Source organism: Rousettus aegyptiacus, unplaced genomic scaffold (genome assembly GCF_014176215.1).
Source record: "Rousettus aegyptiacus isolate mRouAeg1 unplaced genomic scaffold, mRouAeg1.p scaffold_m13_p_2, whole genome shotgun sequence".
Lineage (NCBI taxonomy): Eukaryota > Metazoa > Chordata > Mammalia > Chiroptera > Pteropodidae > Rousettus > Rousettus aegyptiacus.
In genome coordinates, this window is record NW_023416295.1 from 38,100,794 (window position 1) to 38,128,588 (window position 27,795).

Here is a 27,795-nt window from a genome sequence, read left to right on the forward strand (position 1 = left end):
ATAAGGTATGTTTTGAACCTATACCAGACTCCGAGAGTAATATTTTTGAAAGCTTTCCTGGGAATTCTAATATTCAGCTTGAATTAAAGTTTCCTTGTTTTATACCATTTCCACTTCCTATCACAGAAAAGAGAAATCCTGATGTCTTAGTTTATAGAGAAGCCAGAACAATCTTGAAATATATTATGAGACAATCCTCTGAGTAGATAATTTAAGGTTTAGCTCTTGATCTGATTAGAAGGAGATAAAAATATGATTTTTAGGATGCTCGATGCTAAGTACTGCTCCCAATTTCCCACATATGTTAACCTTAGATTTTAAAATATTTATTACTTTCTGTATCAATTTTATTTTAAAATTTGATTTTATTAAGAGTAATTCATAGAATCTGTCTCATTTTTTAAAAAAGAAAGTATAAATCTATATAGTCGAAAGTATAAAATAAATCTATAAAATATTAATTAATATAGACATCATCTCAAAAAATATTACAGCATCATTAATGTAGTATAATAAAAACATAATAGTAAAATCGAGGGGTACAATTTTACTGATGCATCGTCCAAGTCATTATGTAAACTATAGGAAGAATATTTTTAAGACTTAATAAATAATCATTACAATAAAAATAAAGATACACCACTTGGGCTCAAAATGGTTTCCTTATAGTGATTATTATTTCTTTTTTACAAAAATAAAAATGTCAGTAGTAACAAACACAATGGAGAGGCATTTTTTTGATTGGCTCGTAATGCATAATTTACATGTTAGGTGAATTTTCATACTGTAGTCTATTGTTTTTACTTTTTTTGAGATAATTATATTTAGGTAACATAGAGTAGAGACCTTTTTTTTAAAGATGTAGCATATTTCACATACCCTGAAGAGTGATTGACTCAATAGACAGCTATCAACCTAATGGATAGTGGAAAATGGCAGGGAAGGAGGTGAACTCCACTGGAGAAAGTTTGAGAAAATGACATCGGTTCAGATACTAAAACTGATTATTTTGTCCAGAGTCTGGTTCAGACTCAAGAATGAACAAAAATTTCAGTGTAAGTCTATAAAATCATGAGTCTGAATTTGAAATGTCAAAACAATAGAGAGCTATGATTAACTAGACATATATGTGTGTTTCACTTAGGGGGTCAGGGAGGATCTTCATGAGGAAATTGTATGTTCTTCCGCTGCTTTGATCTTTAAGTGATTTAAAAAAAATGAGGACAATTAGATTAAATTACACATAACAAGAAAAATCTCAAGAAAGATGTTTGAAATGCATTAAATCACACATTCCTTTATCTGCATCTCATATTTTCTTATTAATATTTAAATATTAGCTTGCAGATAAAAATTTATACCCAAATATCAATGAATGATCTCTTTTTTAAATATCAGATTAGTGAACAGAAGTTTAAATTATTAGAAAATGTTCAAATTTGAGAATAAAGTGGCTCCATTTCTATGGCAATCCAAGTCCCTGCAGGAAGAGCAAATTCCAACAACCCGGCCTGACCGTGACATCCTCTGGAGCAGAATAAAACAGCATGCCATAAAGCAATGAATCTTGACTTACTCGGTGAAGGTCACTTTAGTGACTTTTGGGAGACATTTCAGACATACTGAAGCTGCTAAAGTAAAAATCAAAATGTTTGTGGGGCAGCAGAAATAAGACAATCATTTTTTTTGCTATCTCTTCATAGCATCTGTGTGACAAATCTCTTAGAGTGAAAATAACTCTGAATTGCCATAGGCTACCAGGTGAGAGAACAGACACAGTGTGGCTTTAGTTTAAGGGCAGAGAACAGGCAAAAGGGTTTAGAGGACAATCTTTTTACCTGATGCTGTTTCCACTTTTTTTTTTTTAATCGCAATGGCTAAAATTCAGAATAACATGACTTTATTGGGAACTGTTCAAATCTTTTTATATGAGTGAATCACTCAGAAAATATGAAATTGGGAATCAAATACATATTGATTATTTATGATGAATATACAGGCCCTAACTATGTATTACACTTGATGAAATCAAGTATAGATCCAGAAAGGCCAGTGAAAGTGATCTATTCCAAAGCCTCAGTTTGTACATGCAGAAATAGAGCCCTGGGAAGGTGAAGATGGAAAGTGTCTTCTGTATCAGAAGTTCATGATGAAACTGCCTGAGGTACTCGTGTCTCTTGATTCTTCAAATTCATTTGCCACATGGATAAATGATGTATGTTTACATTATTTCCTCAAATTAAAAAAAAATGATTATGCTAAATATATGATTTTAGATATTCTTAGCTACTGTAATATTATTTCATATTAAATTAATCAATTAAGACTGCTATCTACTGGAGTTCATGGTGATTTATTTAGTTTAGTATACCTGTCTCTAGGGTCTGATGCCCTGGGCATTATCCAAAATGACCCTCTGGATTTCAAAATAACAGTCCAGATCCACCCTGAATTCCCACAGCTTATCTGTGTACAGTAAACAGTATCCTAACTTCACTAATAACATAGAACTGGAAAGGCCCTTGTGATAATCTAAGTGAGTCTGATAATCTAGCACCTATGACTAAATGAAGCATTCTTTGGCAAAGGATATTAACAGCTGGTAAGATAGTTTTACAACATAAAATATAAAAATAATACACACATATTTCCAAATACCTAGTTTAAACAATGAAACAAATGTGTAACAACATATCTTGTGTTTTTTGGTACTTGGAAAAAATCAGAGAAATTACTTTCTTAGACATACCACCACATCAGGAACAACATTCCAGAATCTTTTTATGAAACAAACAGTTCCTGCTGAATTTTAATGTTTAAATCAATGATATATGTATATTTGTGACTTTTTATGTTAGAAAATAACTATTTTACTGAAAACTTACCCTTGACTAGTATGCCAGTGGATTGGATCTACTACAAGGAAAAATTAAGGCAAGGACATATCAGATCCTTTAGTATGCATTAATAGCAATGTGTGCATGTAAATGAAGGCTAACTTTCTCCCTGCAACAGTTTCTCCAAGCACAGTTTTGTTGGTATTTGAGAATAGAAGGATTCACAGCAAAAGAAAATATAAACAGTTTGTTTATAAGAAGTTAAAGTGATCATTTCCCCCTACCCTCCTATTTATGCTAAATGACTCAGATGGAAAGCTACTGCAAGTTCATGGGTTAAAAATGTATCTTTTCTTAATACTAAAATGATACGTGGATGATATTTGTGAGTGATGACTAAAAAGGAAAATATTTATAGATTGATGATAACTAAGACTGCTGTATCATATCCAGTTAACTAAACAACATGTTTTATTAATAAATGTAAAGTATATAAGAAAATGGAATCTGTATTATTAACTTCATTTCCGACATCACCCCTATTTTAAACTCATCTTTACATAAAGTGTTGAAAAAATCAATCTTGGATTTACAATTGATAGGGAAATAAAAATAATATTAAAATAAACTAAATTATATACATATTAAGTACTTACTTAACCAATATCCCTAGATTATTTTTACTATACGAAACCTGGTTTTTTCATGGTTTATGGTTGTTTAAATTTGCAAAATTTGCAAATGCTTTATAAAAGAACTATGAATAAATTGATTTATATTTAATAAATACTATTAGCTGACTAAAATATTTAAAATTTAATAAATTTTGAGGTAATATAGAGGGTCGCCACCATAAAATATAATTTAAAAAATCCTGTCATTTACTAACAGGCAATTGAATGGTATTTTTTTGTTAGTCATTTATTTCAGACTTTATCTTTGGTGCTTTAAAAAAAAAAACTCTTCAAATCCTCATCCCAGAATGACATCTTTAAAAATGGCATAACAAAGACACAATAAATAAAAATATCACATTCATACAGTCTACACAATTTAAATTATTATAACATTTCAGAAATGTCATTTATTTTTGGAGATTTCTTTCTTACCTGCTTGTGAGCATGGTCATATGAATTAATGTGATTGTCAAACTCCTGATGCTTATAGTACTGCTTGTCACAGAGTTCACAGTAAAAATTGGCCTTCAGATCCTCTAGAGCTTTTGCTATAGTGTTCTCCTTCTCAGCATAATCCTAAAAAATAAAAGTTCAAAGAATGAAGCAATTAGCTCTCCCGTGAGTTTACTTTGTTCTGATGGTTGTCAACTAGTATAATAATTACAGTTAAAAGCAGAATTGAACAGACAAAGAGAACAATAAAGCAAATAACAGCAAATCAAATTAGAAAAAATTATGAGTTAAAGAAAACAAAAGGTTAACAGAAGAATCCATAATAAATGGTAAAAAGAAAAGTAGAAAAATGGAAAAGACAAGGAAATCTGAGAAAGAAATAGAAGTCCTTGCTTGAACAAGTTCCTGTGCTATGTTAGCACTAAAAAAAATAAATATATAGCCATGTTGATTCAACAACAGTATATTTCTGGCAATGCCTTAGTTAACATAAAACTTCTAAATTCTGAGCAACATCTAAAATGTGTCCTGTTTGATGAAGTCCATAGGGGTGCACAAATATTCAAGTATTTTTGTTTGCTTGTTTGTTCCCTCAGATATCTATGTAGTAACTTATTCATCACAACTAGATTTCATTTGACTAATGTTTTCATCTTGACTCATATCAGTTTAGGTTGAACTTTCAAATATTCTTTAGTCTTTAAAAAATAAGATTCTTTTCTGTCAATTCTTTACTTAAACTAAAAGATTAAACCGTATAAGCAGATTGCTTTTATCATAAATAAAGATGGCTACATAATCAAACTCCAGAAAAGATGGAAAATATAGTCAGTTATCAGTAGCTTTCATTTACAAAGCATAAACTAGTAAAATGTTTGAATGTGACTTTAAAGTTTTCTTTAGTCTAAATTTATTATTTCATGCCTCTTTAAATGTTAACATTGCCAGACAGTATAAATTTTACATGTTAAAACACTGTCCAAGTCTTTCATTGAAATGCTGATATGAAGAACACCTAAACTTCAATCATTATCTTAGTTATATTATGTTTCTAACAATAGATTCTCTCACACATAACTCCTTTATAATCCAAAATAAGTACATATGCAGGCCTATTATATGCTACTGTAAGACACTCACTCTTTCCAGCCCTGGGACATAGAATAAAATGTTACAGTTCTCTCTATGGAAATGATGATTGTCTTTTTATCAAATATAAAGGATAGAAAGGACTCATAGTTTGACTGTTTAAATTACTTCTATAAAATTTAAAAGTGGTTTACTAATTGTAATTTAATTAATGACAAATATATGTCTTACATTATGGTACTATATATTGTGTACACATGTCATATCATAATGTTCACCATAATTTGTACTTATAGCTTGTAGTATTTGCCATAACCTATAAATATACAGCTCACTTCCTCACTTTAAAGACAATGATCTATTGTTATGTTGTATTAGTTTTATCAAGTGTATAGCAAGAGGTGATAAATGGCAAAATCATTCAACTTGTTCATATGGTTCCATCAATTTCAATAAATTAACTATGTCTTAGCAAATTTGTGGAATTCTCTGGTATTTTTGATGACTTTCAATATGTTTTTAAAAAGGTTAGTTTAAAAATATGAAAATGAATCATATAAACTACTTATGGATTTTTTACAAAAACTTCAAAACAATACTTTGTAGATTAGCCAATTTAAATGGAACAAAAATTAAGTACTATAATTTCATGGCTAAAGTGTGTGAAGCAGAGATAAAATTCCAGTCAATATGCATTATATAATAATAGCAACAATTTTTGGTCCAAAGCTGAATTAGCTCTCAAAACAATATTTTTGAACTGCAATTTCTTTGCAAACTAGTTGATGTTCCTCATTAATTATAATTACAGTTAAGCTATTTCTTCTCTCTAAATATTTGGTTATTGTTTATTATAGTGTAAGTTTTTTTTTTCCTAAGATTGGTATTCCTCCAGAAAAATAATTGTTTCCTACTTATTCTTTTCACTAAAATGCAAAATCTTTGAGGAAAGCAAACTGAGACTCTTGAGTAAATTGCATTCTTTAAAAATATTAGCCTCTGCCTAGATTTGAAGAGAAAAAACAAATCTAAAAATAATAACCAACATTTATTCAGGGCTTGTTTAGGGTCAGTCGTTGTGTAAGAAAGAGTTTGGATGTATTAACTAATTTACTCCTGATTAATTTTATAGACATGTATATTCTAGACATCTCCTCATTTTACAAGTATGAATGCGTATTCCATATTTGAACCCAGCTAATCTGATCCATAGCTTTTCTTTATTTATACTTTTAAGTACATAAAAATAATAGAGAGAAAAGTGTAATTATGCCTATAAATTCATTATTCAGCTTCGACAATTATCAACTTCAACCTAAGCTTGTTTTATTTTATCCTAGCCTATCTCACAGTCTTTTCCCAGTCTCAGATAATTTTTTTAAAAAAAATTCCAAGTTCATATAATGTTATGTGCAAATCTTTCAGTATGCACCTCTAAATAGAACTTTTTAAAAACATTATCGTGAAACTAATAAACCAATACTAGACCTAAATAAACAAAGACAATAAAGAAACATCAATCATTCTTTATTATCTTCAATAATACAGTGACTATGTTCAAATAACTATTGTTGTCTAATATTTTAAACTAGTTTGTTGAAAACAAGATTAAATAAATAAGTCCTGTACATTAGCATCATGTTTCTTAGTCCCCAATTCTAGTCTTCTCTCTTTCAGTTTTACCCTTATTGAAATTTATTTTCCATAAAAAATTTAAATTATGCTTTACATTTGAAAAAATGTTCAGAAGAGATATTACAAGAATACGACAATTAACTCATATAATCTTCACTTAAATAAAACTATTAACATTTTGATGCCTACTTGTTTTCTTTCTCTATTTCTATCTCTATTTTCCTTTAAGATATTAAAAGAAACAGCTTTGCAGAAGCTTAGGTTGCAATAGACTACACAAGTAAGAAACATATTTGGGTTAGAGCTTGCAATAAGGTGTCAGAGATGTTTCCAGAAAATGTTGGTAGAATTAGAGGACTGGTTATTTTAAATATGTGTGTATCATAAGAGAAAGGAGTCATTTGTATTGCCATTGATTATATATATTTTAAGACATATGTAAACAAAATCAGCTGTTAGACTGACATGCCCCAATGTCCCTTGGCCCTCTACTTCTCCACTGTGAATCATATTAAAAGAGATATTGACTGACATTATAAAGCACAATAACACATATTCAGCACAGCCATCCCATTGCAGAAGGTGAAAAACAAATTTAAATAAGATGAAAGAGGAGCACAGCTATTCATACATGTCAACACCAAATTCCTCCCCCATCTCGCAAAGCTATTTTGTTCAACTATCTACACAATTTCTGCAACATTCCACTGAATGTGGTGGCAGAAAGTGAAGAAGAGAGGGACAGCTGCTTATAGGTAGTCAAGTCATCTAAACTCATCACATGTTACAGACACTTAAAAGCACTAAAGGCTGAATGCTTACTTTTAGGGAAGCAGCATACAACTCCAAGTTATAAAGTCAAGAATTTTTTGATATACAACATTAGCAGCTGTGCAGTACATTTTTTTTTGTTTTTAGATCAGCAAATTAAAACAGAAAATTTAATGTTTATCCACAGTTCCTAGGCCGTCAACCTTATATCAAAAATGAATAGTTACAAAGTTAGACTTTGAAGGGAGAAAAATTTCTACTCCAAAATGAAGCATCTCATGGTGGCGTCAGCATAACATGGTATCAAATAATAGTTAGCCTCTTTTACAAGGCACCCATACATAACTTGGTGCACTTCCCTGAGGAATGTGAGTTCCACAAGAGCAGGGATTTGTACCTGTTTAGTTTACTGTTGCATTTCCAGCATTAGCAGACACTCAATAAATAATAATAAAAATTATTAGCACTGTCTTTTGTTTTATGCACACATAAAAAGCAAACCAAACAGAAACTAGCAGCACCAGATATATAGTATTATTGAAATAGTGTTCATGCTTGGGTTTGTGGTACCCAGTCACTTGGGAAACATCTTTAGAGCTAATACCAAGTTATAATGTATACAAATTATCATTGCTAAAGAATAGTTGTAATAATACATTACATCCTGATCTGTCTGCTAGAAATTCTATTTAAAGTAGTTTAAATTAATAGATTGGGTACTGTTAAGAATATAATTATTTTCAATGCTGAAAATAATTCAAAAAATCTCTTTTCCTTTCCCATTACTCTATTAAGAATAAAAGCATCTTTGTAATTTATAGGCAGGATAAATTTTATTAGAGTTTCTTTAAAAACAGAAAGCAAAAAAAAAAAAGTTGCTTGTTAAAATTTGATTGTAATGAAAAGATTAATCCAAGAAGAGATCTCAAAATTGTTTTCTAGAATGATAACCAGACAGAAAATATTTCATTTGGAAATCTATAGTCTATACTTCCTATAAAATAGTGCACATATTCTGGGACGTACCTCTTGTACATCACTAAGTGACTGGTTCTGAGTCAGTCTCCAGGATCCGAACATAGTATCACCTCACTGCATTTTGCCACAGTCTATGATGAGACATTTTTCCCTGCTTGTCAAGGGCTTCTCTGACTCGTGATACTGGAGCCTGTGAGATCCCAGTCAGCACTAGGAAATGTACACCCCAGGACTGCTAAGAGGTTAAGAACTCAAGAATAAGTATTTCCTATTTTATCTCCCAGGCGGAGATTCATGAGACATGTTTCTAAGATTCTACAGATAGTCCCCATGAGATGAAGCACCAGTTACTTGCAGTAGTAGCAAAGAGCATATCCTTACATTAATTAAGGCTTCTATGCAAGTAGTTTATTTGGGAAGTGATCCCAGAAACCAGAAAGAACTTCTGCTTTCTGGGATCACTTCCCAAATAAACTACTTGCATAGAAGCTTTTATCCTGGGGTTGACTTTTAAGAACTGGATTAAGCTTATAAGTATGTTGGTGTTTTCTATGAATGTCTTGCTGACAAGCTATGTTTTCTATAATAATTTAAGATAACATTATTCTTTATTTCAAAACTCTCGAAAAGTCTCCCATTATTATTAGAATAAATATCCTTACAAGGACCTACAATTCCCAATCTACCTGGTACCTGGCTACATCTCTGTTATCGTCTATTATTCTCTCTTTCTTTTATCTCACTTTGTTTTAGGCACCTTTATTTCCTTAATGTTTTTGAAATGTTCTTAACTCTAGACCCGCTTTGACACTTGCACTTGTTATTTACTCTCTCTGAAATGTTCTTACACCAGATGTTTACAAGAAACATTTGTTCACTCCTAACAGAACTCTGCTAAAATGCTATTTCTTCAAAAATGACTTGCCTTATCATTTTTCAGGAAGAGAGATACTTTTTATTCTGTCTTCTTTCCCTTTTTTATCTTTCCTTTTAACATAAGAAAAATAGAAATTTATTCAGGAAGAAAAGTGTTATAGAACTTTTTTGGGCAGTGGAGTCTGAAAGCTATATTTACAGTAAGGAAGAGATGGAGTACAAAAGAAGGCATGTGAGAAGAAGGCATGTGAGAAGACTGATGTTAGTCTTTATCTGGCTTAAATTCATCCCTGTTAGACAAGAGGGCAACCATTTTGGGGTGATAAAATGTTGTGCTATTGTCTCAAAATACATGTCATTCTGTTCTGAAAGGCTAAAAAATGTGTAACAAGATGATTTGGAGGAATATAGAAGAGGCAACTAAAGGCTGAGTCAGAAAGTCACATTTTTATCAAAAGTCACAGATGTATTGCACAGAGATATAATAAAAATGTACATTTAAATGTGAGGGATTTTTTTAAGGATACCACAGAAATGCAAACTCATCTACACCACCATCAAAGGTGAAGTCAGAGACTGAATACTGAAAAGGCTGTGTATTGAATATCATATCATTATGGAAAACTTGGGTGAGCTAGACCAAGTGCAAGCTAACAGCAAAAACAAAGTATACCTTAATATCCACATTTATCAGAATTGGAGCAAGTAAAGTTGCTTCTCAAAATTGATAAGTTCTTTCAGAATTAGTTTCATGACAAGAGAATTCATTCATAAGGTTTTATTATTCCTATTCTGTGATTATTTAGTGGATAACCATGGGAGAGACAGAATGGTTTCTAACCTTAGAACCTATTCACGTAAAAGGATTGATTCCCAAGCTTCAGCTGTCAGAGTACAGTGTTGTCTGTCTGTCTCATTGGGCTATACTCATCAAGATGATACTTCTTTGGAGTACCCATTACTTTTTCCATCCATGGCTCCTCCAAGAAGCCTTAGCTTGTGACCAGTACTTGTTAGATTCTCTGGTTAATATAAGTCAGTATTTGGTATAACTTGAAAAGGTACAAGAAGATTGAGTTAGACTTTTGTCTTCATGGTACTTGGAAAGATCTGAGGGACATCATCCATTGATATTTGGTTAAAATTTAACATTATTCTGCAGTCTTTTTGTGCATAAAGCAAGGTTGTGGGGTATTGCACTTTCAAGGCAAACCAGAAAAGTATGTCAGGTTTTCTGAAGCTCAGTACTAACTGAGGTGTGTAGGATTTTAATGGGTAATTCCAACATGAGAATTCTATATAAATAGATTCTGCAAAGCATCCTGGTGTAGAATATGAGTGGCAGTAATTTATGGAACTTGTCTCAACTTATAAATATTTTAAATTTACAGGCACCAACCATTTTCTCTGAAAGGTAGAAGAAAGTCATGTAATGATCTAGTGTATATCTGTTACTGTCTCAGTTGTAACAGTCACCTAGGGTAAGACTGAGCAGTTTCTTTAGTAAATTGTCTCACTGGTTATCCTACCTTGAGTTCTTCCAGAAACAGACATTGAGACAAGGAGTTGATTTTAAGTGATTTATTTGAGATTTGGGGAAACACTGGTAGAAGAGTGGCAAAGTAAGAGAGAACAAGAAGCTGGTAAATATTTTTTAATTTCAGCTATAACATGTACAGAGCTTGAAAGTTATCACTCCTGTACTTACAACAAGAATAATCTATGAAAAATGAAAATCAATTATTTTTCTTAGAATTGTCATAGAACAGAGGTCACAGGGTTAAAATACCACTTCAAAACCTGGACAGACAAACACATTCAGAGATATAGCAACTAATATATGCTTACTTTATTTAGAAATTGCTAGAGCTATGAACTGGTAAGAATTCTTAAATGTGCACTTTGATGAATTGCTATAGGCTGACTATGGTCTAGTGTGTGAAACAGAAACTCTTGGTGGCTGTGACCTCAGAAGAATTACCAAATACTTTTGTAGACTTTCCTTTTATGAACCCCACAATATTCTCATAATAATAATGTGCAAAAGAGTCCTTTTTTGTCCCTGGAAGTTGGAGGGGAAGAACTATTGTGAAATAAACCAAGAGTCTCCTCTATAACTAAGGCCTATGCCTGATAGTAGGGTATTTCCACATGTCAGTTCAAAAACTTTATTCAAGCCAAGGAAATTAATTTACTTTCCCTGCAGTCTTCCTGTCTCACGTAAGTTATGGGGGTAACATTGCCATCATGGGTCATGGCTTCAAGAACATAGAGTGGAAATGACAAAGGCCAAAAAGTAGAGCTGGGGCATGGGGGAGAGAGGAAAAAAGAGGCTATACCTGGTAGAAACACATAAGACAGTTATAGCCCTGAGACAAAGACACATTAAATGATTAATATCTAATCAAAAGGTTATAGAATGCATCCTCTTCCCCACATTTTACCAACCCAGCTATAAGCCTCCAGTATAATAGTGGATTAGAGCTGAAATAGTTGCACATTCTCCCTGTGAAGATGTATATAAGGGAGCACAAAATTAAAAAGACACACACATTTGAGGATGCTAAATGAATTTCAAGCCTCTTATACTTACAACTACAGAAAACAGCTACAGCCTAGCATCTAGACAGATTAACAGAAATACACTAAAAAGATCTTTTTACCTTCTTCTTATTCTCTCACACATCCGTTTTCAACACAATGTTACAAAGCATCCTAAAAGGTAAGAAAAAACCAGTTTGAAGGGAGAAGAGAAGCACTGAAAAGGCTTTTCTTTTTTGAATAATTCGTTCTTTGTTTCTCAGATATTAAGTAGATATTTGGAATTACCAGAGAGAGAATTTAAAATAACTATGACTAATGTGTTAATGACTCTAGTGCATAAGGTAGACAACATACAAGAATAGATGAGTTAGGTGAACAGAGTGATGGAAATTACAATAAATAATCAAAAGAAAATTCTAGAAATGAAAAACATTTTAACAGAAATGAAGAACTCATTCAAAAGACCCAAGAGACATAATGAAGCTGAGGAAAAGATCAGTGAACTTGAAGATCTTTCAATATAATCTTACCAAACTGAAATGCAAAGAAGGAAGAAAGAAAACAGAACATTTAAGAACTGTGGGATAATATCAAGAGGTATAACGTGCATATTTGAAATACTAGAAGAAGAGAGAATAAAGTGGAAGAAATATTTGAAGTAATAATGGCTGAAATATTTCCCAAATTAATAACAAATCCCAAAATACAGGTATAGGAAGCTCAGAGAACACCAAAAGAATATAAATAACAGTATAACAACAACGAACATCCAGAAATATTATTTTTATACAGTTGATAACCAAAGGCAAAGAGAAAATCTTGAATTCAGATTTTAAAACAGAAAAAAAATCCTTAATTATGAAGAAATAAGGATAAGAAGTACAACAAATTCTTTATCAGAAACTATGCAAGCCAGAAGATAGTGAAATGATAGTTTGAAATATTTAAAATGTTGAAAGGAAAAACAAAAACCAACCAAAAAACACAGCATGAGCATAAAATTCTATTCAGTAAAATTATTCCTCAAAAGTGAAGTGGAAATAGACTTTCTCAGATAAACAAAAACTAAGTGCATTTGTCACTAACAAATATACCCTGCAAGAAATCTTAAATTCTTATGAAGCAAATCAAATAGAAAAACCTTTGGAGAAGAAATAAATGAAGATAAAGTAACTATATATACACACACACACACACACACACACACACACACACAAATGTATATACATATAAATGTATATATAAATGTGTATACATATATACGTACACAAAGTTATAGACAAGGTTAACTTTGTCTAAAACAAGAGTACTAAAAATAAACTGGGTGATTATTGCATACAATTGAGTAAAATGAATCACATCAATATCAGAAAGGAATGAGGAAAGAATGAGGAATACTCTTTTATAAGATATCTGGACTCCATGTCAAATGGCATAGTGTTATGTGAAGGTGAATTTAAATTAGTAAATATGTATGTTTTAAACTCTAAATCAACCATAAAAATGTATTAAAAGAAGTATAATCAATATACTAAGAGAACAATAAATTCAAATCATATAAATTGTTCAGTTAAAAACAGAGAAGAAAAAAAAATAGGGGAAGAGAGAAACAAACAAACAAAAAAGCAAATAAGTACAAACATCACATCAACTATTACATCAACTATATTAATAATCACTTTAAGTACGAATGGTCTAATAAACCAATTTAAAAGAGGTTGTCAGAGTGGTTCAAAAATAACAGGCTAAATATACGTTATCTACAAGAAATCCACTTTTAATATACTCAGATTAAAAGTGAAGAGATGGGACCTAGTAAGGATTGTGTTATGAAAGAAGTTACTATAGAAACAGATGAAATTTGTTCATGCTGAGAACTCTAGAACCTAGTGAAGAACACACACCTTGGAGCACAGGGCAAGGGAACTAAGCTGTATATTGAACAAATTGTTTTAACCTTCGGTTCATACCAGTTTCCAGAGGGGGGTTATACCTGGAACTCTGGGGTCTTTTTAATGCTCAAAGGTAGAGTGGTCTCTGGTGCTTGGAGAATGTTCTCAGGAGAGGAGTTTAGGCACTACCAGAGGGAAGCCAGGACTGTGTGCACAAAAATGCTAACTGTTGATGGGTTACAGATGAGGCAGCAAGAAGATCTGCTATATTGACAAAGCTCATGGCAGGGGCTTTGAAGGGAGGGTAGAGCATGATCTTACCAAGATTTGTGGAATCTGAGAGAGTCTCTGAGTAGAAAAAGTAAACTTACCTAAATATCCTCACCTCCATCATCAGAATTGTCACTCTCTGGTCTGTCTTCCTCATCAAGAAACTACACATGCATATTATATATTACATAATTATTGTATGTTATTTAATTATTACCTTATAAATACATATATTATATATTATCTATAATATAAGCTATAAACACAATAATACATATATACATTTATATTTTATATGTATACACTATTCGATATTACATTATATATCTATTGTAATCTCTCACCACTATACCTTCTATGAAGTCAGGATCATTATCTGTTTTGTTTATTACCATATCCCCAGTGTCTAAAAGAGTACCTAGAATAAAGTGTTTAAAAATATATGTTCAATAAAGGTATGAATAAACTATAATTTTAGAGGTTGTACATATCATTTATTGTTCATTGTTCATTTTAGTGGTCTTCACTACTTGATTGGTTGGAAAATATGTTTGAAATAGCAAAAGAGCATATTTTATTTTCTACTAAGATTTTTCTACTAAGATTTTTAAGATTGGTTGGAAAATATGTTTAAAATAGTAAAAGAGCATATTTTTTCTACTGATTTTTTTCCTACTAAGATTTTTTTTTCTACTAAGATTTAATACTTTAATCCTTTCTATCTAAGTATCTGTGCAAATTTTAGTGCATTTTTTATATTATACAATAATTTTCTAAAGGATGATTTGTAACATTGTAATATAAATCAACATTGTCAATTCTACATGAAATTATGACTCACTGATTGATTTATTTTGCAATGGAGAGAAGAAATGATGCACTCAGAGGTACAAATATCTACCCTTCATGATCAGCAAAACTATTTTCAAATAGTGGATATTATATAAAGTGTATATTAATAAGAAAATACATATTCTGAGTATCTTCCTTTAAAAAGGAAAGATATTAGCTACTTATTTCTGAGATGTCCACTCTGTTGAATCTATGAAATTGTTCTTGAAATTTTAACAAGACTACATTTCCTAGAGCTTAGATATGAGTTATTTTATATTTTCTGACTTCTTCTCAGATTTACTTTCATTCAATTATGTTTTCTTGCATGTCAGTTCTTATTCTATTTTAAACATAGCATAATCCAATAGATTAATAAATTCAAACTACTATTTTATTTTTACATAATAGTATCAAAAGAACATAATAAACATTTTAAAAATCAAAATACCCTGAAAGTTGTTATACCCATTCAATAAAGATAGCCAGTTTCCTTCAAGTAACTTGGATTGGAATAGTCCATGACAAAATCCAATAAGGGCTATTTGGGGGCCAAGATGCTATATGAAATTTTTTGGATTGGATGTGAAATTTGTATAGTTTCTAATACTGCATCTTGGGAAGGAAATAGCTAAGAAATTTTGCATATTAAAATAGTATAATCCTAAAAAAGATGGTCACATGGGAAAGGAATATATATATATATATATATATATATATATATATGCATTTCAATTAAAGGAAAAGATAGATTACTAAATAATTTCAGACAAGTTCTGCCAGTTCCTAAAGTCAAATATATATATTTTTTCTTTTTCTTTATTTCCTGGCTACAGAATGAAACTGCCTTGCTGAGAACAAAATAAGGTAAAATAATAGTCTTCAAAACTTTTAGCTTTATGCATTTTTAGAAAATATTTTCTCAAAAAAGAAAGCATGACACTGTAGGTGTCATATCGCAGGAGTTCCCAGACACCCTGCAAAGATCATAATGCAGCTACAACTTCCATAATAAGAGGAACAATATATGGAGACCTGCTCTCCCTTCCATTTGTGCCAGCAGGCTCTGTCCCTGCGGTTAATTCTGCTTTGTCTTGAACTTCAAATGGGAGTGATAGTCTGTGCATTTGATACATTGTTAGCACAGCGGGGAAAGCCCATTTAGAAATAATCATATGTTTCAGGTATCCAAAAGAAAAGGGATATTTTGCAAAGAGACATTTTAACATGAAAAACTTACAACTAAAATTTGGGTGGAGAAGACAAAATGAAGAAGGAAAGGGCATTAACATATACTGATTATCACAAATGAGCACTACACTAAAATTATTTCAGCTTCAACAATATTAATCCTCAGGTGAATATTATTAGCCCTATTTTATATATGATGAAACAAGACTAAAAGAGTTAGGAGAACGGGCCCAACATCTTATACCATATTATAGTGAGTCTGACTTTTAGTTGGCTCTTCCTGAGCTACCCAGGAACCCTGGCTGGCATTGTTTTCTTTCATAGGAATCAACAGTGGCTTAGAAGAATTAACATGGAATATATATTTCCTTAATCTTTAAGAATGCTAATTTAGGAAACAGGAAGCAGAATAGGATGTAACTGAGAGAAATAAATCTATTTAGAAAACAATGGTTTGTCTCTAGCTATTAGAGACATGCAAATCAAAACCACAGTGAGATATCACCTGTTAGAATGACTATAATCAAAAAGACAAATAATAACAAATGCTGGAGAGGATGCAGAGAAAAAGAAACCCTCATACACTGCTGATGAGACTGCAAATTGGTACAGCCACCATGGAAAACAGTACGGAGGTTCCTCAAAAAACTAAGAATTGATCTGTCATATGATCCAGCAATCCCTCTACTGGGAATTATCCCAAAGACTTAAAAAATCACACCCATAAAGATATTTTCACACCAATGTTCATAGCAGCATTATTCACAGTGGCCAGGACATGGAAGTGACCAAATTGTTTTATGATAGATGATTGGCTAAAGAAGCGATGGTACATATATACAATGGAATATTAGCCATAATAAAAGATGAAATACAACCATTTGTGACAACATAGATGGAACTCGAGATAATCATGCTAAGTGAAATAAGCCAGATAGAAAAAGTTGAAAATCACATGATATTACTTATATGTGGGATATAAACCTAAAAGCAACAAAGGAACAGGACAAACAAACACAGACTCATGGACATGGATTATAGACTAGTGGTTACCAGAGGGTACGGGGTGGGGCAGGAGGAGGAAGGTAGATGGGGTAAAGGGGGTCAAATATAGGGGAGTAGAGGGAGGGTGAAGTGGATAAAGGGGATCAAATACATGGTAGCTGAAGGAAACTAGACTTTGGTAAACACAATTGTATTAACTAATGTTACCCCAATAAACTTAATTTTTTAAAAAAACAATTGTTCGTGAGGTGAGAGGAGTGTGTGTGTGTGTGTGTGTGTGTGTGTGTGTGTGTGTGTTGAGGAAGGAATTGATTGCTAGTTTTCCTGCCATATAAAGGGGTCAGTAAAGATTTTTGTTTTAATTTTTTCTCCTCTCTTTAAGAACATTTTATTATTAAAATTTCAGCCCCTACTTCTTAGGCATAAATACCAATAATAACTTTATATTTTTAAAAATTATTCCAAGATGGGAAAATCTCAAAATTCTCCATCTAGTACAAAGTTTATATATATATATATATATACACATACATATATATATTTTGCTATGGAATTAGTTATATGTATAGAACATCATAGTTAGAATAAATATAACTTAATTATGTCACGAATTCATTATCTAGTGCATTAGATACTATTATATTTTAAAATATGTACATTAAATTCTAGACAGTATATTCTTTCTTTTGACACTTCCCAAATTATTCCATGATATAGTCACTTTTAAAAGAGAGATCAGCCTATTTCTAGCTTCTCTGTTTTGTGAAATAGTTAATAAGTCAGTTGTGAGTATCCTGTTAATAAAGAAATATAATATTTTAAGAACTGAATTGATATTTTGCTTCAGAAAATAAATTTTAAATTCATAATAACATTTCAAAATGTGAAAATATGTAATTTAACACAGGAGTCCAGATTTTAAATTGTCTAGGAGCCACTAAAAGTTCATTTTACAGTAATGCTATTATTCCTAATGTAATAAATTAGTATGCAGCTATTAAAATAATAATGTCTGCATATTTACTGACATTTACAGGTACAGTATTGTTAGGTAGCTTGTCAGATATGAGCAACAGGGGAACAAAGGCATAAGGGCCCAGCCTAAAGACCACCCAAAGAACACCCTATTGGTAGTTAGAAAATCCCTCCTGCATCCCCAGAGACATAGGACAGGAGCGCCACAGTCTTAGCTGGCCTAATCTGGCTACGGACATCTGAGCAGAAGGTACAACCCTAATTTGCCCACAATTTAAACTTCATTATAATGCTATGTTTTTGCCTAGAAGTTAATGAATCTAACTATAATCGACTGAATTCTGGGTATGCACACATGCACTAGGCAAAGCATTATATAGCAGCCACGTGTCAGTCAAAATGACCTCACTTGTTGGTGCAATACTGAAGTTCGAATTGGCCTGGTAACAGTATGACTTTATTTACTGACTTTACATAAATATATGCATAGATGTTAGTAATTTGTTGACAGTGCTATGTTTGTGCTTTAATGTTGTGGCAGTTTAGGTTAAGCTTATATTTAAAAAAAAATTATTCAGTGTTTATATACACTTAAATATGAGAACACTAGTTTGAATAACAAAATGAGAATGATATTCTACCTCCATGATCCATGATCTGAACATTGGAAGGACTTGGAAGGGAATAACCACGTAGCCTACATATAACCTTTAGCTTAGGTAGAGCTATCATATTACTGGATAAAGTTTTATACTCTAGTTTGTAATATAGGGAAAAAAATTTTGAAAACAATATTTTCTATATATTCAATTTTGAGGAAATATAATGTGCATGCATTTTAAGAAAAAATAGTGAATTTCCAAGTCAATATTAAAAGAGATAATGTCTTTATTTTTTATTTTTTATTTTTAATTTCCAGACTGCTACTGTAGTACTGGTGGCAGAGTATGGCTATGCTTTGATAAAGGTGTTTATGTGGTTCATATTGATGCTAGGACAAATCATTTAAACAAGGCATACAAAGTAAGAATGTCAAAATGTTAAATTATAAAAAAAAGTTAAATTATATTTAATATGAATACTAACATATAATGGGATAGTCTATCTTTTGATGTAATTTTCTGGAAGAAAAAATCAATTTGCAAAAATAGAGAAATTTTCTAAGGATATCTGTAGAATAAATGATAAAACTAATAATAGTGAATATGTGTATAGTACTTACTGCACAGCAGACTCACTTTAGAGCACTTCACATATAGCACATCACATAATTCTCACAACAGCTTTATGCTGTTGGGTCTAGTACTATTGCCAGTTTACAGATGAGGGCACTGGGCCACATAGAATTTAAGAAACTTGACCAAGCTCATACAGTTAGTTGGTGGCAGAATCTGCTTTGAACACAGGTAGTCTGGATGCAATGCTGTACTATAATGATGGAAGCTGATAATAGTCAGTTATAATAACACAAATCAACACGAATCATGAATGCCCAAACTCTCTAGAGCTAAAAATGGGATCATAAGAACAATAATTTTAAAAAAGTTTTTTTTTGTCTTAAACCACTACCTGCTATTGAGTAGCCCTGACTCCCTGCAAATACCCCACGTGGAGAATCTCGTGTGTGCTCATGCATGCTCTTTTTCTTGGCTACCAGATCCTGCCTTCAGCAAAGTCTGCTGCCAGGCTGCTCTGACCACTGAATCGTGTGGCCAGCTTTTCCCTGCTGTTCCTCCTGGGGCAGGCTCCCAAGGGCCCCAGTGATCATCCTAGGGCTAATTACTCCTGTCATGACCAAAGCCACTGTGGAGGCCTCCACTGCTGCGGAAAAGAACAGAGTCGGATATGCCAGGCACCCCGTAAATATAGAAATGCTTTAACACCTTGTAAACTATGTTTAATGAGTTTCACATGTAGCCATTTTTAAAATGAAGAGATGATAATAATAAAATTCAGAATTTACAAGTAAATATTAGATAAGAACTATAGAACATAATTTCTTTATAATATTTTTGTTTTTCCAATTTACGACATTTTAGAACATTAAATCTTCTGTAGAAAATGTCCCATCATATCTCCCTTCTCTCTCTATCTCTTTCTCTCTGTTGCTCTCTTTAGAAACAAATAACTATTAAGATTATATCTTTTATTGCATCAGTAAGTGCCATAAATTATTTTAATATTTTTAATATCAAGACATCAACCAAAAAATCAGAAAAATCTGAAAGAAAACCATGAGAATTGTATTCAATGTGAAATGTAAAGTGAATGTTATTTCTAAAAGAAAATAAGCTACTATATCTGATGTAATCATACAAAAAATGAAATGTCAAAGTAAGGCTACAGAATATGCCATATATTAGGGACTAAATTAGGCAGTGTTTTATTTCAGAGCTACATCACTCATGACACTGGAGTAACGACCCAGGTATGTGCTTAACCTACTGTTAATCAACACTATGCTAGATTCTGATGTTATGAAAAGGGATAGGCAGTCTTCCTGGAATAGAGGAACACAAGAGATAGTGAGATGAACAGTTACATAAATAGATGTTGTCAACCCAGTAACATAAGTGTTATAGTAAAGATTTCATAGGGGTCAAGGGAGGCTTTTGAGAAGGTGACAACTGAACTGAGCTGTAGAGAAATAGCAGTAATTACCCCAGAAAAGAAATGTCTGAACAGGTTTTTAGCAAGAAGGGACATCAAAAACATAGTCACAGAATCTTAAAAAACTTGAGGTCAGAGAACAAAAGCAGTGTGTTTTATTAGGTTTTAAAGTACTAGTCAGATCATGGACATGAACCATATAAACTAGTGGTTACCAGAGAGTAGAGGGTGGGGAGGAGAGGAGAGGTAGATGAGGTAAAGGGGGTCAAATGCGGGGTTAGGGGGAAGGTGAAGTGGGTAAAGGGGATCAAAATTATATAATTGTATTAACCAGTGTTACCCCCAATAAACTTAATTTATGAAAAAAATTGCAATCATGAGCTTAGGGCATGGCCATTAAAAATGAATAACTAAGTAAGTAAGTAAATAAATAAATAAATAAATCAGAGTGTGTGAGAGATAAGGATGGAGAGGGAGGTAAAAGCCTATTTACAACATTTATGGCACAATAGAGTTTGCTGTTATTTGGTTCCTTATTATAATTAAGAAGAGAGATTAAAAGGGAGGCTGTAAAATTGCTCAAGCAACAGATATTTAGAGTCTGTACCAAACGTATAGGTTAAAAAAAAAAAAAAAAACTTGCCCAATTCTAAGATCAAAAATCACATCGATTTTAATAACATAATTCTATGATATATTTATTTTAAAATAATTTATAAAGAATGAGTTTATCAAATCTTACTCTGAGGACTCTTTTCTAAAAGTTCCATAGAATTAATATCTATAATCACTGATTTTAATCAAAATAGTCCCACTATAATTCAACTCTACTTATTACTTTTCTCTCTAAGGCACTGATTCCACAATCTGGCAGTTTTGAGCTATTCCCTGTGTCTGTAACTGGAAATGTGCATGAGCTACTCCTTAAGATTTGTAAACATGTGTAGATTTAAGGGCTGGTGGCTGCCTTGCTCAGGAAGCTTTTTGTTTTCAATAATAAGCACTCTGTGAAGGACAAACTCTGCCTCATTGTTCCTTCTTGGTCTCTATCCCCTGAAGACATTTCATTGTTATTAATGAATTTAATTTTAAACAACTACAATATGCTAATCACCAAGCTGGGTGTTTCTGATTTAATCCTTAAGGCAACTATCCAAAGTAGGTATTATCAACCCTAATTTATACATTCTGGAAAGGAGGCCCAGGAAGATTAAGCAGCTCTTCCAAGTTTCAGAGGTATTAGGTGGCAGAATTAGGATTTAAAATCCACACATTTTGGTCTTAGCTTTAAAACCCTGACCATTAATTTATATTCCTGAAATTATACAATTCAATTTAACACCAAAAAAAAGAAAAAGAAAAAGAAAGAAAGAAAGAAATGAGTACTTCATATGTGGCAGGTACAGAATTAGGTACTGGGGATGCAAACAGAAAACCAAATTGTTTCTTTCTCAAAAAACTAACGGTACCATAAGACCTGGGGAGATGGTCGTAATGCTATGTCATAAGTACCATTAGAACACAAATGAGAGAGAAATAATTCATTTAACTCAATGAGGTAAAGAAAATTAGGAAAAGATGAAAAGGAAATGGCATTAAGTGAACCATTAAAGAATTAACAGACCAACCCAGGTAGAGAACATTTGTCTAGAGGAAGAGCAGGAATGAAGACACGAAGCTGAAAGTTCATGGAGTGTCTGGAAACAAGTCATTTGGTGTTCCCAGAGAATTTGTGAAAAAGTATTCAACAAATAAAATTTGAAAAGATCCTTGTTTGAGGCTGGGAAGGCTTATATGTCATAAAAACAGTCAAGATCTTTATTTTATAGACAATGGAGAGCCATCCAAGTTTTGAACTGGAAAAAGAAATTGATTAGACTCATCTGGGAAGCTATTACAATGCCTTCGATACTTGTTACTTCAAGAAATTTTTAAAATAAAGAGGTATCCTTAAGATAATTCAATATATATGTGAAAATCACTTATTGAAGGTGATTTCAGATCTATTTCATTTCTATTGCGTATGGACAGAGTAACGTGTTAAGAGGAAGGGGAAATAACAAAGAGAAAATAACTGCTTCCTCAGCTTTGGGTTCAGGTACATCCAACATTTTTTGCAAGCACAGTGAATGGGTACATCATATGTTTATTTATTTTTTTCTTTTATATCAATGTATCAGTTAAAAAACTCATAGTGTCTTCCTCGATAGAATGTAATTTTACAATTTTATGTTTTTAATTTAGAAGGGAAAAATACTAAAAGCGCTTTTGACAAGCAAATCAATAAGTGATATTACTATTATCTGACCCACTCTATTTTAAAGAGAAAAATTTTAAATATAGAGATGTAAAAGGATTTTCCAAGGTCACAGTCTCTTCACGTAGTCCGAAAGAGTTCTCAGTTTTTCGTTCACTAAACAAGTATTTACTATATTATGAGTTATTCTCTTCAACAGCATCACTGAATATTTTCCAACAACCTCATATTATAATTTTTTTCTTTTGATGTCAAGCAGAAAGAACCAATAAGTGGCCTCTTGCCAACTATTGCAAGAAATGTAAACAAGAACGCTATGCCTTTTTCAAGGAATAGGCTATATAACATAATATGAAAGAAGATACGAAATGTCTGAACATTTTCTGATAAAGGTCCCTTACGTTTTGAAATTCTGCTAGCTTATTTGCTAGGTTTCCATTTTAGAAAAATAAAACTCTTGTCCAAGAATGTTCTGAGTGAATTGGGAGAGTTATGACTGTGTTATCAAAGACTCAAAATTTCCGACCTGTGTAATGGAAGGGTCAGAACTTCTCCCCATTTTGACTGACTGGGGACTGAATTGCAAGGCATAGGGAACCTTTTGTTTTTGGCAGCTCGTCCTTGCCAAGCAGCAATGAGAGTTTGTAGTCCCAAACCATAAGTGGTTTAGAGCACCGCAGGTATTAACAAATATCACTTGGTATTGCATGTGTCATGAAGAAAACAGCAATGAAATCTTTCCGTCCAGTCCCTACTCTCACTGAATTGGTGAATTGAATTTTCCTCTCACCGAAATGGTGAACAAATGGAGAAAAGGTGACATGTGGTTTTTGTTTTCATGGAGCTTACAATCTATAGGGTTGGATGAACAATAAATAAGAAAGTATGAATATAATTAAAAGGATATAAAAATAATTATAATCATTACGTTTTCAGAGAGAAAGAAAAGGAGGTTGTAAAGGAGAAAAACAGCATTTCAGCCGGGAACTCTACTTCCCAGCTCAATGTGACAGAAGTGTATCTGAGGAAGTGTGGCTGAGGAGATGGGTCTCTCTCTTTCCCCAGCATCTGGTTTAGGTTGCAGGCTTTTCCCCAGGAGGCACCACCATTCTCACCACCCTCCCATCACCTCAGCCCTGAGTAGAAAATCTCGATTCCTAACAAGTACAATCTAGTTTTAATCAGTTCCCACTCAGAAGATAGAGGCAATACACAGGCAGGACAGGTCACAATACTGGACCCCGATTGCTCTTGCACCAGCTCACATGCAGGCAAAGTTTCCATGCAGGGCAACAAGAGCCGAGAAAACTAGCAGTTAGTGCTCCAGCCCAGCACCTTGCTCATAAAGTTTAGACGATGCTCAAATAAAATCAGGACACTTCTTTCAACTTCAACCCCAGAGCAGGAGCACAGAGTTTCTTCCCAGGGGTGAGAGGCAATCTGTAAGAACAGAATTCCATAATGTTCCCTAAGGTAAATGACTTTCTTTGGAATAGAGTATGGGGAATTCAAGCTTAAGGGCATGGTCAAAATAATGGATATTTTGGTGATAAATAATTAAAAGGAGGCTGATAGCTGCATGATAGCAATACTTCAAAATGGTAGATCAGTTAGAATTTTAATAAAGAGAATCCAGGGAGGAAACCTACAAGAAGGGCCCATCTGGAGTCAGAGGAAGTCTCAAGGACTGGACTCAAAGACTATCTCTTCAAAGAGAACAAGCTTTAATTGTATTTAGACTATGTAGCAATGTATGCCTCAGAGCATTGTAGAAAACCTTAGAGCAATCATTTATCATTTCACGGAGGCTAAAAATTGGTAATTGATTATGATACCATTAAAGATATGCTAAGGGAATCATGGAAACAGATAGTCAAAAAGAGCCTAGGTAACACTACTGTCCTCCCTGGAGGAAAAGGAGTCATGTTAACTGTGCATTTGCCTAAGGCTGTGTTCTCTAAAGAGCAACATCACAACATCAGATGATTCACACTACAGAGGAAATAGGCTTTGCTGAACTAGTCAAGTCAAGTCACTAAAGAAATAAACAAGAAAACAATCAAACAAAATCTGGGGGACGGATCAGTATCTAGAGTCTCTACATTATCTAAAATATTCATTTTTTGAAAAAATATTACAAGACATGCCAGAAAACAGGAAAATGTGATGTATGCAGAGACAAAGTGAGATGCCTCAAGGAGCCCAGATAATGAAGTTAGCAGACAAGAATTCAAAGCAGCTATTATAATTATGTTCAACGAATGAAAGGATATTATGCTTAAATATTGAAGGAAAGTATGATGAAGTTATATTTTCTATTCGATAGAAAATATTAATAAAGAAGTAGTCATTATAAAAAAGAACAATTAGAAATTCTGAAGTTAAACAGTATAATTAAAATGCAAAGTTCATCAAAAACACTCAACAGTAAATTAGACTTGTCAGAAGAAAGAATCAGTGAACTTGAAGATAAACCAATGCAGATTACATATTATGAAAGAGCAAAATAAAGAATGAAGTAAAACTAACAGAGTCCTGGAGAAAGGTGGGACATCATTAAGCTCACAGACATGTGCATAATGGAAGTAATAGGAAGAAAGAGAGATAGAAAATGTTAGAACGAATATCCAAAGAAATAATGCCAAAACTCTTCCTAAATTTGATTTTTAAAATATCTACACATCCAAGAATCTCAACAAACTTAAAGTAAGAAAATAGAAAAGAGATTCACACATGGATGTTATATTCAAAATGTTGAAAACAAGACAAAGACAAATTCTTGAAGGTGAGCCCCAATAATTTAATAGCTAACAATGGAGAATAGAAGAAGGTAATGAGATGTCATATTCAAAGTATTAAAATTAAAAATTTTTTAAAGTCTTAAAAAAATCTTACATCTAGCAAGACAACTAGTCAAACAGAAAGCATAATTAGCAGATCTCCAAATAAAGCAAATGCTAAATATTAAAAGAAAATGAACAAACAAACAAAAAAATACTTCTTCGGTATAAAAACTAGTGGGAATGGATAGTAATTCAAATTCCCATTCTCATACTCATGAAAACATTAGTAAAGATGATTATATAGTTAAATATAAAAGATAGTATAATTGTATAGTTTCTACCTCCTGTTAACTCATTTTAAAAGAAATTATGTAAAACAACATGTATATAATTATATCATTTGCCTATTACACATAGAAATGTTATATATTTGTTAACAACACACAAAGGAGGTTGGAGAAGCAAAACTGCATAGAAGTAGTAAAAAAACATCTAATGATAAAACTACAGGAAAATATAAAGAGAACAAGATATAGTACACTTGCCTGTTCTTGCTTCTCTCAGCTTAAAGGATATAAAACTATATAGTGTATTGTTCCAACAATGCATTTTGGGGTTTCTAACATATATAGACCTAATATGTATTACAATACGAACTTTAAAAAAGAGAAGATGTGATAATGTAGGAATAACATTTCATATCTCACTAAAATAAAGTTAGTATAAACCTGAGATAGATTCTGATAACTTAAAATGTCTGTTATAAGTCCCAGAACTGCTGCTTAATAATTTTTAAGATATAGTAAAAAAAAAAAAAAGATAATAATTATCTGTTGCAACAGAAAAATATGCATTTAATAAAAAAATAAAGCAACAAAGGAGGAGTTTTTCACTAAAATCTAGAATAGAAGACATCACTAATGAGTTTAGACTATTAAGTTTTACAAGGTAATACTATAAAAAACTATATGCTAACATATTAGATAATTTAACTGAAATGTACAAATCTTGTGAAGACATAAACTGCTGCAAGTCACTCACGAAAAAAATAGAAAATCTGGGTACATGTAAAACATGTAAAGAGATTAGTTAGCAGTTTAGAAACCACCACCAAAGAAAAGCCCAGACTTAGATGGTTCCACTGGTGAATTCTGGCAACTTTTGAAAACTTAAATTAACCTCCTCACAAATTCTTTCAGTAAATAGAAGTGATAGCTTTCCAACTCATTCTATGAGTCCAGAATTACTCTGATCTTGAACCAGACAAAGATATTTTTTTTAAAAAAAAGTATCGACAAATATTACTTTGGACTAGAGAGGCAAAATTCCTCAACAAACTATAAGCATACAGAATCAAGTAACATGTAAAATGTACTAAACATCATGACAATTTGGGATATATCTCAGGAATGTAAGATGGGTTTAACATTTTAAAACCATCTATGTAATACACCATATTAATAAAATAAATGATAAGAAAAAGCACATGATTTTTTCAATAACTGCAGAACAAGCATTTGGCAAAATTCAATACTCTTTTATCATAAGTATACTCCACAAACCAAGTATAGAGGGACACTTCCTGAACTTGACAAAAAATATCTGCATAAATCCCATAGCCAACATCTTACTGATAGTTAAATGCCTAATGCTTTTCCCCAAGATAATGAACAAACAAGGAAGCCTGATTTTGCCTCTTCTGTTTAATGTTATACTGGAAGTTCTAGCCAAAGCAATTTTATAATAATGAGAAATAAAATGCACGTAGATTGAAATGGAGGAAGTAAAACCATTTCTATTTCCAGATACTATGATTTCGTATATAGAAAATTCTAAAACATCCACTAAAAACAAACTATTACATAAGTCAGCAAGTTTGTAGGATAGAAGAACAAAAGAAAATACAAAATCCATTGAATTTCTAAACACTACCCAGAAACACTTTAAAAATAAAATTAAAAGACAATTCCATCTGCGATAGTATTAAAAAGAATGAAATAGTTAAGAATAAATTTAACAAAACATGTAGAAGAATCTTACTTGGATAATTATAAAAATCATTGAAATAAATTTAAAAAGATCTAAGTGGATGAAAACACACCTAACGCTTACAGATTGGGA

The 27,795-nt window shown here is 32.1% G+C and overlaps 1 protein-coding gene across 1 annotated transcript in view; it reads right to left on the bottom strand.

Annotated features, from left to right (window-relative positions):
- The window catches only part of ZNF804A (zinc finger protein 804A), a 231,436-nt gene that overhangs the window by 29,068 nt on the left and 174,573 nt on the right, over positions 1–27,795 (bottom strand). Inside the window, exon 2 of the mRNA XM_036236794.1 lies at positions 3,947–4,090. Coding sequence (XP_036092687.1) covers positions 3,947–4,090 — 144 coding nt within the window. The remainder of the gene's footprint in view (positions 1–3,946; positions 4,091–27,795) is intronic.